Source organism: Echeneis naucrates, chromosome 4, assembly GCF_900963305.1.
Source record: "Echeneis naucrates chromosome 4, fEcheNa1.1, whole genome shotgun sequence".
Classification (NCBI taxonomy): Eukaryota; Metazoa; Chordata; class Actinopteri; order Carangiformes; family Echeneidae; genus Echeneis; species Echeneis naucrates.
In genome coordinates, this window is record NC_042514.1 from 6,715,752 (window position 1) to 6,729,598 (window position 13,847).

Below are 13,847 nucleotides of genomic sequence, written 5' to 3' on the forward strand. Positions count from 1 at the left end.
CAATGGCTAGAGATGAAACTAAGAGTAGAAACTAGAAATTCTTGAACAGTTTTTTTTTTTTTTTTTTTTTTTTTTAATTTCCTAGGTTAGAGTTTGGTTTCTGTATTAGTAGCAGTACTTCCCCTCCAATGTTTTTCAAAGGCACTAAAAAAACCAAACCTAACAAAGTTTTTTTTTTTTTTTTTTTGGTTATCTTGTTGTGTCAGTGTGACCCAGACTGTGCCTCCAACAGTCCTTTAACTTTGCCCTGAACTTGATACAAACAAGAAAATGTAGAAAGATCACAGATGTAAACATGTCCAGACAAGGACCGAAGGGGAGCGTGGGACGTGTTTGGCAGCCTGGAGTGAAGGACAAATGCATATAGAAAAAAAGAAGGGAGAAACGTAGCACACAGATACTACAGATGCTGAACGAGCATGCATTTGCTATTCACAATCAAAATTTTTTTCTCTTTTGTGAGCATTCATCCTTGGTAACAAGGGCTCTCCAAAGTGGTCCAATTGCTTGTTCCCTTGATCTTTCCCTTTTTCACTCCTGCTCCCTCATGCTGTACAGTGTATGCTGGATTGAACTCCATCTGTGTGTGGACTGTGGCTTGATCCAAAACAAGAAGCCAGCCTTGTCTACATCAACACATTACGCTAACAAATAAATTGAGTCAGAGCCATTGTGAATTATCTTCAAAGCAAAGATGAGTTTCACATTCTGACAACGAGACAGTAGGACAGTTAGTGATATATATATATATATATATGAAAAACCAGGTCACTGCCAGCAGCGACGTCTCATCAGGCGCCTAAATCAGATGTCAGAGGACTTAGAAAATAAAGGGCTGAGCACGGTAAGACAAGCCGGCCCAGAGGAAAATCAATATATGGCTATTACACGAACTGTAGCAGTTTAGCTAATTAATAGACGTAATTAGTAATAAGTTGCTATTGCATTTCATAAAGACTTTTTGGCTCTTCTAATAAAAATACCCATTAAATGACTAATCATTCTGCATTTCTACACACGCTCACCTTGAGAGACTAAAAGGTGCAATGTCTGCATTTAACTTTAGGTCTTTGTACGATGGTGGAGTCCAGTCTGTCACACATATCAATCTCATTTGAGGACCAAGGTGCAAATACACTTTCTCACATATCCAGTAAGCAGCCCTGCTCTTTAAAACGACTATAGTGAGTGTAGACTAATATAAATCAAACACTGAAACAATATAAATGAAGCCCCTGTTGTCTGCTGAAGCCATTGACATCACAGCTTAGAAAAAGAGCATTATCAAAACCCCCAAATCATGTCAGATACATTTTGGCTCCCGTTTCTCATTTCTCTCTCTTTTTTTTTTTACTCCACCAAAACAGCATTTTGTTTCGGTGTAGTTCTTTTTGAGTTTGGTGTAATTTTCAGTCACACCAGGAGGTGGCATCCATAGATGAGCTTCACTTCTTTTGGGGGAACTGACAAAGGGTTTCAGTCCTGAAATGAGTCTAATCTTCAGTCACATTACATGATGTTATTGTGAGGTTGAAGTTGGCCTCTCCAGTCTGAAAACTGACTGGTGACCATCCTGAGGTTTACACAGACTGCACTCATAAGTAGAGAATGGCATAATCGCATCATCCCAATCATCAGAGCTACTAACATTCTCTTTGCTATATCAAGAATTTGTGGTTTAAGAAAAATATTGCCAATCATTGTTTCACATGTTAGTCCTCAAGAAATGTTTTTCACTTTCGGATAACGGACTACAAATTTTTTGCGTGTCCATCTTGATCTAGGTCCTTTCACCTTTGGGTGGAACACGTTGATATATTATGGACTTTGAAATGTAACCGTCTTCCCCAGAACTCTAGATGACAAAAAAAAGGTGCTCATCTGTGAGGATGACACTGAAGCTGAAGCTGAAAACGAATCTTCTGTGGACCATCCATTTGCTCCACTTTCCCTCACTACCAACTCTACTTGCTCTCTCCTCTCGGCTATCTTGCTCTCTTTATATTAATGTGGCAACGGAATGAGGACCTCCACATAGTTGAGGGGAAAGAATCCCGACTGGCCATTCAGCATGCCCTCATACCAGTTCTCATCAATCTGATTGGTCAGGGTGATGATATCGCCCTCGTGGAAGCCCAGCTCCCCCTCGTTCTCTGGCTCAAAGTCATACAGCGCCTTACAGCTCGGCTGCTCCGGGGCTGAGGACACACAAGCATGAAGAGAAAAAGGTGAAAATGAGAAAAAACAGGAGTCCAGAATGCTCTCAACCTGTGTAGGCCAAACATGTACTGTAGTTCACACTTTTTCTTTTTTTATGTATGTTAGTGACCCATTAGTATGCAGTAGTGCAAACAAGCTCACAGGTTTAAACTTTGACCAAAAACCACAGTATCCTATGACAACAGGTTTCTGTACGAGTGCCTCCCTCCTCCCTCCCTGTGTGTTTTCTATCTATTTGTTTCTCTGTGACCTCACATAGATCAGCAGAGGAGAATGGTGCTCCATGCACAGACAAACTACCCTGTTTTCTCGCCAAACAATTTTCTCATTGTATTAAGTTTACCCCACAGACTGCTGGGAAGGCTGGAGATGGCGAAAGCTTTGGCCTCTCAGCCTCTGTGTTTTACTCTCTACTATATCAATTTATAGGAGCAGGAAAAATACTGTATAAACACTTCATGGAGCAACTCTGGAACAACATCATCATAATAACAAACAATGCTCCAAAAGTAGGTTGTGTTACCAGATCCTCAAGATGGGAGACTTCTGCATGAAAACATCTGCATGCAGAAGTCTTCCACTGAACACCACATATATATGTATGTGTGTGTTTATTTATTTATTTATTTACAAATAAACTATATCTGAAACAAATGCCTGGAGACCCAAACCCTTTCTAATGTCTAATTATAGTTTAGTGAGTTGTCATTTAGTGTAAATTTAATCAAATAATTAGTCATAATTAGTGATTCGTAATGTTTAGTGGTTATTTTATTCAACTTCCAGTGTAGCCACTTGGTATAACTGAGAACAAGATGTATCCATAAGTACATATTTTTTTTGTCTTTTTGTAGCTCACTAATTATGCAAATATAAAGCAATCAATTTTATGAAGAGCACTGTTACATCTAGATAAAAGTGTGGGTGGACATAAAAACAGAAATACACCTCACAATAGTATTTCTATCACAGAAACTTATTCTGACTGACAAAGCATTACAAATAAAAAGCTTGAGTTAATTGTAATGTTGGCACTAACTGTGTGTTTGTTAGTAACCCTTGTGTCGTGGATATGTACTGCTGCAAAATAAGTAGCGCTGGCCACATGGAGGCAGACAAATGTCCACAGGCAACAAATTAGCAGATAAGACATTCAAGTCATTTAAGCCCAAATCTCAAAACAAACAAGTTAACACAGAAAACCAAATCAGAGAACATTTAATTTTACGCATCCTAACATGTTTTTGGGTCCGCTTTTAGATCAGTTGAAATCAGTTGTATTGTTTGTAAATGATATGTTAAATAAAAACGTGGACTGAACCAGTGGTTGCAGAGCTGTTAATGCTTTGGCCAGTCAAGCTTGGCAATCTACAGGAAATTTCACACAAAACCATAAATAATGCTGTTAAACTAAACATGTGAGAACTCACTCATAGCACACGTCATTCGTTGCACACCAGAGGTCGTACAAACACAGAGGACCATTTCAAGACCGCAGCTACAATTGTGACTCTGAAAAATGGCCCACACAATCTTTGACTCACGCAATCTGGGTCCCCGAAAAGACAATCTGGCCAAGTGAAAAGGCAGCTCTGATGATGTCACGGGAAAAAGGAACAAGGTCAGTTGAAGAAAGGCCATTCAGATGACAGGGACAGGACGCACAAGCGCTCATTCCTCCTTCCCCCCACACATCCATGCTCTTAAAGCCGACAACTGAGTGTTGTTCAAAGTCAAACATTCAGTGCGTACTGCCACTTGCAAAGCCTCACAAACAGACAGAAGAAAAGACAAACAAATTCACGCTCAATATTTCCCACATATTTTTCCTGGGTGGTACCGACAACTAGCTGGTCTTAAATAATGATGTTGGCTGTGATAGTCAGGTTTTCTGTCATATTTCCAAGAATTTAGCCATGTTAGTTTGGCTTGGCTTGATGTCCTGTGTCCACAAAAAGAAACAGCTGGACGATTAGCTGCTGTTCATTTCTGGTATTGTAGCGCTCCTCCACAGATATTTGGTGTGGCTTTCAGAGTGAGGATGAAAACAAAACTAATGACAGCAATTTTATTGTGCCTAACTATACTTTGTCATTTTGACATTAATAGAAAGTTCAGATTTATATGCCATTCACTGGTTATGGTTGTATGGTTAATATATACCTGGACTAAAAACTTTGTAAATCTTTTTTTACAGCCCATCAGTTCTTTCTCACCTGAGTTACATGAAGGTGGAGGGGCCATAGAGGTTGAGTATCCGCCGTTTGAATGGTTGTTGTCTCCAAAGTCAAAGATAGGTTTGGGTTTGGGTGTGTATTCACGTCTTGGTCTAGACTGAGCCTCATTCATCCTGTTAAAAAAAAAAAAAAAATGAAGTAATGTTTTAGTCAGAGAACTTTACAATAAGCACAGATGTTGAAATGACGTGTGTGAATGTGTGTGTTAAAAAGCTGTACAGTATGTTGGTATTTGTGTGTTGGGTTTCATTACTGCACCTGTCCCTGAGTCTGTCAGAAAGCTCCTCCAGCACCTGCACAGCCTGCCTGTGATACTGCAGCTGGGACTCCACCAGAGATGAGAGCTGGCTCACCTGCTCAATCTACACACACAAAAAATATCATTTAAGTATTACTGCATTTACCATTCTGAAGGGTAAACAATTCAGTATCCTGGATAATAAATAATACATTTCATATTAGCCTGGGTTCTCTATATACTGCACCTTGGAGATACTTTATCACAAAGACTATGTGTAATGAATAATTTATAAATCTGCTTTGCTTTATATAAACCATTCAATGAGTGATAAACATCATATTTGAACAAATGATCCTTTTACACATATCTAGTATTTCAACAATCATAAGAAATAATTCGAGAATATGAGAGATGTAAGAGGAAATGTGGAACAGGCAAACTTCTTCCTACTGCAGTATATTACAACAGCACTGAAATAATGATCCATTTTATTATCGTCTGGATTCAAAGTATGATCATTTTGGAGGATGCACTGGTGGTTGTCATAGATTATAGTATATGTACATATTTTTACATTTAATGTTTATATTTACCATTATTGTTAGCTTTTATCTTATATATGTACATTTGATAATAATCTATACTTTTTTTTTTAACCACATTCCTATTCTTGGGAGAGCAACTGCAACAACATTCTTTCCCCTTGTGAACCAATAAAGGCTTAATTAAGTCTTTTTATTCTAAGAGCACTGAATATTGGCCAAAAGACAAAGGCTGTTCAAGGCAGTTTAACCGCACCACAAACTGCAGCCTTTAATTGATTGCAAAGTTGAGTCAACTTCTCAAAACCGATTCCAACACAAACTGAACGTTAATCCTTTATGACACTGTAGGACTGCCTTTGTTTTAGATAAATTTACTTGCAGTAATAAAGTGCCAACAAGGTGTGTACTATGATCAGTTCGACTATGTGCTTCCTCACCTATAGGTGTGTCCGTCTGCTATCACATACCTGGCAAAGGAATGCTCTGACAAACTGATACAAGACACCAAAATAGTAATTTAATGTTACAAATGTTCAACTACAGATATTCAAAGGCATATTCACTTGTAGTGCTGCTATTATTTGTGTGAATGGGTATGTTAAATTAATCTCTACAAGTGTAACTATTGCTGTGTGTTTTCTCTGTGGGTGTGTAGCAAACAGCAGCCTTTTGAGCCTCAGTGACAGCGTTATGGCAATCTCTATATAACACGAAGTAACAAGAAGGCCCAGCCTACAAAAATAACTGCAGTTACCCTTTAAAATGTTCCTCATCAGTGTCTAAAAAGCTACATATATAAGATAAGAAATCTGAAACCTTAAGGAACAAAATTATTCTTTTTCCACTGTGATCAAAGTGGGTAAAAATCACAAATGGCATGGCATGATGGGTATGACTAACAATTAGAGCCTTTAGCTGATAAACAGATAAGAGAGAAATCGCTGACCTTTGGATGTAATTACAACTATAGGCTTCAGAGGACACACGCTGACATCATAGGCTGCTCAGTAAGAAATAACTCCTTACATCAGTTTCCAGCAAGTTGTACATGCTGGTCTCAGCCACTTCCTTCGACTCATGGAACTTCTCCAGCGCCTGTCGGACTTCCTCATCTGGGATCTTGCCCTGGCGTTTTTTCTTGTAATCATAGTCCAGACGACGGCCTTCAAGCTTCTTAAGGTGGTGCTGAAATGGTCAGATCCAAAATTAGTTTAGTGGTTATTTATTGCCTTGCATGAACTAGAGTTTGACAACATGAAGGAGAGATGATGGAAGCTTTGACTGGTGTCTCTTCATGTTGACCCACAACAGACATTATTAACAAAGTGGCATACAGTTCATTTCCCAGACAATCTTTTGTTGTGTTATACCTGTATCTCTCTGAGGTCCTTGTCACACAGCCCTTGCAATGGATCGATGAAGTTCTGTTTGACATCAATGTCTAAAGAGTCCTTGACTTCTGCCAATCTCTTCATGGCCTCTCCTACGTCCACTAGTGCTCCGCCTGAAGCACACAGACAGAATTGAAAGGCTCAGTAACATAAGGACATTTACGGTTTGCATTTAAAGTAATTATGACGCCATCAGCCTACAAATATAGAAACTTATACTAGCTGTAAATTTTCTAAACCATAACACACACATCTTACCAAAGTTAGTGTCCTCCCCCAGGTCCCGTCCGTACTTGCCCATACACTCCCCAAGCAGCCCCTCAGCCTGAGGATAACCTGGGTTCTTCACCTGACCACGAATCTTAGACATAGTGTTCAACATGGACAGTTTGGCCCGAGACGCTGTGAACAAGGAGTGGAAACAAATATACATCAAAGAGTTTTAACAGTTTAAATGCATGCAGGTAAACCGATAACATTCTCACCTGGGTTGGGCTGAAGATACTCAGATGTTTTAGAGATTACATCCACTACTGCTTTACTGGTCACGTCCACTTTCTACATGACAGAGTGAGCGCACATACATCACAACTGTGCAACAGTTTAGAGCTAATGCACATAAAGGCCACAAGCAAAGGAGGCATTCTGTTCAAGCTTCTGTTATTTGCTTGTTCACATGTGCTTGCATTGTTTTAACTTTAAAAGCACATTGCAGTGGAGAAATTATTTTAATGCCTTTGAATTTTTAGCTATACATAATATATTTTATATGAACGCATTAAATTCATATGCCCATAACGCTGGGTTCTGAAAGAGGGTCCAGTATTAAATAAATGGAATTAACTTCATTTTGACTTCGCTCATTGATTTCACTGTTTTCCTCAGTTTTTTAAAGTTCTTCATAGACAACACTTTAAATCACATGCAAATGGGATGTTTGTGCACTGCACGCACACACACAAAAACAACCAAAAAACCTGCCAGGCCAACGACTGTGATTAAATCCATTTCCACTGAGCAATGCCTCTCTTACCCGTTCCAAGTCTCTGAAGTCATCATCGAGTTTAGTTCCCTCTGCGCCTCCAACTTTCTCACTTACCATCTAGAGGGAGAGAGAGAAGGAGGAAGACAGAATGAAGGGAGAGAAGAAGAGAAGAATGCAAATGAATTAATGCTGCTCATAACATTTTCAGCTCCTGTGCAATGTATGCATCCTGATGCTTTCTCTGTGTAAACATACAATAATAGGCATGTCTTCTTTTAGGAAATTGGATATGTGGAGTGCAGCACATTGTGTACCTTGTGTTGTACTTAATTCTACCTTTATCCTAATTGGGTAAAATCAGGTAACTTACAAGAACAGACAATAGAGTCAAACACCAGAAATCAAACAAAGAGTAACAACATGAACAGTGTTAGACTATTCCTTCTGTTTATGCTACATAGAAACAAAAAAATGTGGGACATCCTCACTCCATTATTTCTACTTCAGTGCTGACAATATGCAACAACTTAACTATACTAAAGCATGTTGAGTGAAAGCACATGTATTTCCAAGTGAGATATCTCAACATGCTTTTAGGTCACAGACAAATGCCTAAACATGGAAAATGCCCCATTTCTGTCCAGCGCAAGAGCTGTTGTACCTGTGTAGGTTTATTATGAATTATTCATTATCGTGAGAAAAGTTTGTGCTTTTCTTTTTGAGCCAAAAAGAGTTAGTAAATAGAGCTAAATTAAACTGTTGCTCTGGCTTTGAAATATGACTGTGCTGCTGTGACGATTAAAGATAATTAAAATCTTGTCTGCTGCGTCCATGAGCTACATGAGGCTCTATTCCTATTGCTGACACAAGATAGTAAAATTGGCATGGATCAACAGACCTTGGTTGCAGTATCTTGTAGACTTACTCTACAAAAAAGAGGAACCACAATGACTAATTTGTGCTTTTCTTTGGTTTATGCTGCAACTCCAGTAGAAATTCTTCACAGTACGTTTGTAGGATTAAAACTTTGGCTCACCAGGACATGCTTTTATGATTGTGTCTGGAGCTGTAATAACACTGATGTTCACATTTAAACAGTGTCATCATAATCTTTAAATATTTTTTATTAACAGAAGGAGGGAGTGGCAGTCTGGGCAGTTACTGAAATAAAACAACAGAGACCGCGAAGAAGGAATAGGGAAAGCTAATATGTGGATTTTATTTGGTGAAATACTAACAATAAACACAGAACTAAGCATGTTAACAATTAGTGGATTGTTCCTGCAGGCTGACCTAATTAAGTCACGGGAAAATTACTCATTAGGCTGACACTTTTGCACACAGGCAACATGACGTCTTCAGGTGGAATGGCTTAGATTAGATAAAACCAGTCCATCGATTGAAAGAGGAACTAACTTCCCTATTCATGTCTTTCCAAACTCAATCATGTCTGACCAATCAACGGCAAATTGAGTCATTTCCTCTGTGGCTCATTTACTGTTGGTGTAGCTTTTCTACGAATTACGATGACTTTCTGGATCTGACAGAAACACTATATTAATATTAATATTAATATTTACTCCACAAAAAAATAAGCTAATTTAACATTACAACATATAATGCTTACAAACACAAAGTGCCATCTGATCAAAGTTCCTCCTGCTCCTCAGCAGCAGCTGAACTGTCAAATATCAGTATTTTTCACATTACACTGATGGATCTCTGTTGTATACAGAAGGCACATGACAAGGGGGCCTGGGGTATTCAGGTCACAAGTTAAGATACAACTTGTGAGCCCATTCAGCATTTGTCTACCGCCAAGGAAAGATAAGATTGTGCCTGCATACTGAAAGTTTTGATATCTTGTTTTTTTTGGGGTTTTTTTTTTTCCAGTTTTTTTTTAAACTAAAGGCTTGGTGATTTGCTTAATACCTAGTTTTACGCTTTCTGCTATCAGGCACTAAAGATTTAAATCTTTATTATTTGGGGAGGTAGAAAAGTGAATTACCAGAATACTAGCCACTAAATATTGTTGCCACTCATTGTATGGTGATGACAATATTAAGTTCTGATTGAAGTAACAATTTATTTTCATGTAAATAAGCTTGGAGTAAAAGAGCCCACACACATCCACAGAAGGTGATCATCGGGAAGCGCAGGGATAGACAACATAAAGAGCTACACAGAGAGATCTGTCTACAAGAGGTATTATTCTCATCATAATGCCTGGGTATTAGGTAAATGGTAGTGTACTAGCACAAAGCACGGTTCAGGCTCTTGCTTGGCTTCAGGTGGCTTTAGGATTTCAAATTGCAGAAGAGGGTTGGCTTATACAAAGAGCTAGGGACAAGGTATATTGAAGGAGGGAAAGTAGCAGCCTGCTGTGGCTTTCCATTGTGACTGTTTTAATATATAATGCTTCATATGGAAATCAGATGGCAAACAACAGTTAATGAATAAAACCAAACTTTTTCACTAGATTATTCCCCTCACACTTTGAACTTGGGAATTACCTGTGGCAGACATAATGCCCTTTGATAAAGCTGGGATAAAGGCTAAAAAAATAAAAAGGTTTTAAAAAACTGAATTCTGTCTAGAACATACTTGGTAGGACAAACAAATTACATCCTGGTCAGACACCTGAAAACTAGGTCAGAGCTGGTTATAAAAAGAGAGTGTTGTCATCACAGTATGTGAACTAACCTCACTTCAGAAAAGAAATGATGTTAGTGTGGTTGAACGCAGAAAGGGAAGGTGGGATAATTTACCAGCCAACATAAGAATCTCACTGGCATTCACCTTACATCAATGTTCAAGCAAGATGACCACCTCACTCAAATTCTAACTCCCACTTGGTAATTTCTAGTAAATCTGTAACCCTTTAATGGTTGTTTAACCCTCATTGACACTCAAGGTCCAGGATCGAGTTTAACATTAAATCTCAATATCAAATGTAAATCATATTAATACATATCATGATATAATTAATGTGGAATAATAATGATGATAATATTAATAATATAGCTTTTTTTTCTGGTTAACCTTGAAAATTTAACACCTGATAAAAGTACAATGTTCCTATAAAAGTAGTGCTACTCAGCCACAGAGGTTTTACACCAATTAATAAGGTAAATTCGAAAGATGGCTTCTCTTTCTCCTTACACCACCAAGTTAGCCGCAGCAGTAACATGATGTGTGCTGCTTGTAACCCTCTCACCATTATCCATTCACCTGCACCTGCATTAAGACTTGATCTTGATTAAGAATAAAACTAACCAAAATGGGGATTATGCAGAGGGCCGATTATGAGTCCTCTAAACCATGTTAATCCTCTGTGATGTTTAGAGCAGACTCTAATCTACTTCATATTAACCTCTATGTAAAATAATCTCTCCTGACTCCTGGCGCTCTGTTGTAGCATTAAATATGATGAACATTTTGGGCCAGAAAGAATAAAGTGCAACATTTGCAATATGTGCTGTTCTGGAGAGGCTTGTGCAGTGGTTGTAAATCTGTGCTTTAGTCCAACAAATCCATTAAGTACATTTAAAAGAAAAATCAATACAAATAAGAGTAATAAAAGTTATAGAGTGGATGCTTCTGCCAGTTGTTACAGTCTTAAGAGATAAAAATTAATACCGGATATCACAATTATACTAATGCAATTTTTGAGCACTATTTGCTGGCAGGAGTCATGTATTTATTTCTGATGATTTAAATATTAACTAGCTTCTCTGATGCCAGTGTCTGCCTTATGGAGCAACTGTTAGCCTTCGTTAGCTAGTAATCTGAGAGATATGATTTAAAATTTGTCTGTTGTCTTCACATAAACTGGTGTTTTTCATCAGCAGCATTGTCTGCTACAACATGTTACAAATGTCCCTCCATCTGACCATAGCATAATATAATTATATTTATTCACTGAAAGATATCAGAGTTATAACTAGCTTAGCACAATTTTCTTATCTAGCTTCTTTGATACGATCTAAAATGTGTCAGAGACAAAAACTCTACCTAATATCACAAACAGAGTGTGATTTTGATTCCACTTCCAGTGTCAGGATAAAAATTTAAGATTGACTGTAGTAAAAGGAAATGAGGAAGGGTGAGATAGTAAAAGTGAAAAAACAACAATGCATGTGCGACAAGGCAGATATATAATTTCCACAGTCAACTTCCTGCATGGCTGCAGCGTGGAAAATCTGAGCTATGTCAGGAGATATTGACTCTTGCGGACTTTGGCAAGAACAACAGCTGCATTGCAGTCAAATACGGGGGAAATCACAGTCTTCAGCTCCGTCTCTTCATCATCCCTGAGGGTCACTCTTCCCTGCATCAGTCCACTTAATCTCTCTTTCAATCACCTTTACTACTCCTTTTCATAACAGTCAGTACCAACAGGCCTAAAATGACAGCTTGCATTTTTTTTCCTCTCTCTCTCTCTCTCTTCCTTCCCCCCTCAAACCCAAACCAGCGGGGATCTGAGTCTGTTCCTGACAGGAAGCTGGGGCAGAAACCAAATGTCTTTCCTGCTTAGATCAGCAGGGGTAGGAAGAAAAAGAGACTCAAAAAATCTTTGTAGCCGTCCCCGCCCCAGAGAGCTTGAGCAAAATTAAAAACATTCACACACACACACACACCAGTAAACAGACATCACACTCCTCCATGGCCTGCAGTGCCATTTCTAATGCGGGGGGGTGCAAAGCTGCCCAAAGTATGGATCTACAGCCCAAAACAACACAACTGGAAATACACAACATGTATACATACACGAGTCTTCAAAGAAGAACTAAAACCTGGCTGTTCAGGTTTCAGGCATGGAAAAAGTAAAAAAAAAAAAAAAAAGGGGGGGGGGTCTTCCAGGAAGTGCTGGATCAGTGTGGTCATATTGTACCACTTTTTTGTGTATAGTTTCGTACTGACTCACCAGCAGAGTCCCTGGGGCAAACACAGCTAATGTTTACCACTGGATCTGAACTGGAGCACCACTGTAATCATTTATTATGATGACACACAAGAAAAAAGACAGAACAAAACAAAACAAAACAGAGTGTGGTATTAGTCCGACAACTTTACTAAACATTAGTTTCAGCTAGTTAGCACTAACGGTGATGCAAAACACGTCTGTTAACTTTACCGCTAGCTATAAACAACAATAACCAAAAAAAAAACTGTCAGAAAAAGAAGAAAAAGAAATTCGGAGCTAATTAAAAGTGACACTAACGTGTTAGGCAACTACACAAAAGGTTTGTAACTATTGTCCCCCACCGTAAAAACACAACAACATTAACGCAGCTTTTATCAACATTAGCCAGCCGTTAGCTCCGGGTGCTAACCGATGCTAGCCGCTAACGATACATGACAGTTGCTAGCGAAGAAAGTGGAGGAAGAAAAAAATAAATTAAGAAATAAAAAGTTGTCCAAACCTGACTGGCTTTATAAAACTGCTTCTTCAGGCCCGCTACAGACATCTTGATCCCCCGGCTGTCTTCAGGTTCCGACGTTGAAGTCACAGACACACACAAACACACACACACACAAAAAGGGGGACAGAAAAGTGGTGAAGTTAGCGCTGCGGTTTGGGAGGAGAGGAGCCGGAGCACCGAGCCGGGACACGCCAACTGACCACGTCCACGTCGAGGGGTGATTCTCCCCCACTGTCACCGAAGATCACCGGGGGGCGGGGGGGGGGGGGTGAGATGTGGAGAGAAACCTCCACAATATCCTGATTAAAAATATATATATAATAATCATAAAAGGGAGAGCGTGAAATGTTACACACGGCACCAATTCTGCCTGAAGCCAGTTAGTAAGAGTCAGCTTCCAGATTTTCTGCAGAAGTTTAGATGAGTGCACAGCGACCCCTGCTGCAAGAGGCAGTGACGTTACACCCCCCCATACCTGCTGCAAGAGGCAGTGACGTTACACCCCCCCATACCTGCTGCAAGAGGCAGTGAAGTTACAACCCCCCCCCCATACCTGCTGCAAGAGGCAGTGACGTTACACCCCCCCCATACCTGCTGCAAGAGGCAGTGACGTTACAACCCCCCCATACCTGCTGCAAGAGGCAGTGAAGTTACAACCCCCCCCCCATACCTGCTGCAAGAGGCAGTGACGTTACAACCCCCCCCCCATACCTGCTGCAAGAGGCAGTGACGTTACAACCCCCCCAATACCTGCTGCAAGAGGCAGTAACGTTACAACCCCCCCATACCTGCTGCAAGAGGC

At 39.5% G+C, this 13,847-nt stretch overlaps 1 protein-coding gene across 3 annotated transcripts; it reads right to left on the reverse strand.

Moving 5' to 3' along the window:
• Positions 1-49: 49 nt before the first annotated feature.
• sh3gl1b (SH3-domain GRB2-like 1b) lies at positions 50-13,090 on the reverse strand. Of its 3 annotated transcripts, none has more exons than XM_029499562.1 (9): positions 13,046-13,090; positions 7,668-7,736; positions 7,120-7,192; positions 6,893-7,036; positions 6,614-6,747; positions 6,270-6,428; positions 4,716-4,819; positions 4,446-4,570; positions 50-2,288 (listed from the first exon to the last, which is right to left on the reverse strand). In XM_029499562.1, exons 1-9 carry the CDS (start codon positions 13,088-13,090, stop codon positions 2,005-2,007), a joined length of 1,137 nt encoding a protein of 378 aa, XP_029355422.1. In that variant the 3' UTR covers positions 50-2,004. The 3 variants fall into 3 exon arrangements, with proteins under 3 accessions (XP_029355422.1, XP_029355424.1, XP_029355423.1); XM_029499564.1 differs by having other exon boundaries at positions 2,005-2,198; XM_029499563.1 differs by having other exon boundaries at positions 2,005-2,198; positions 4,437-4,570.
• Between the last annotated feature and the right edge of the window lie 757 nt (positions 13,091-13,847).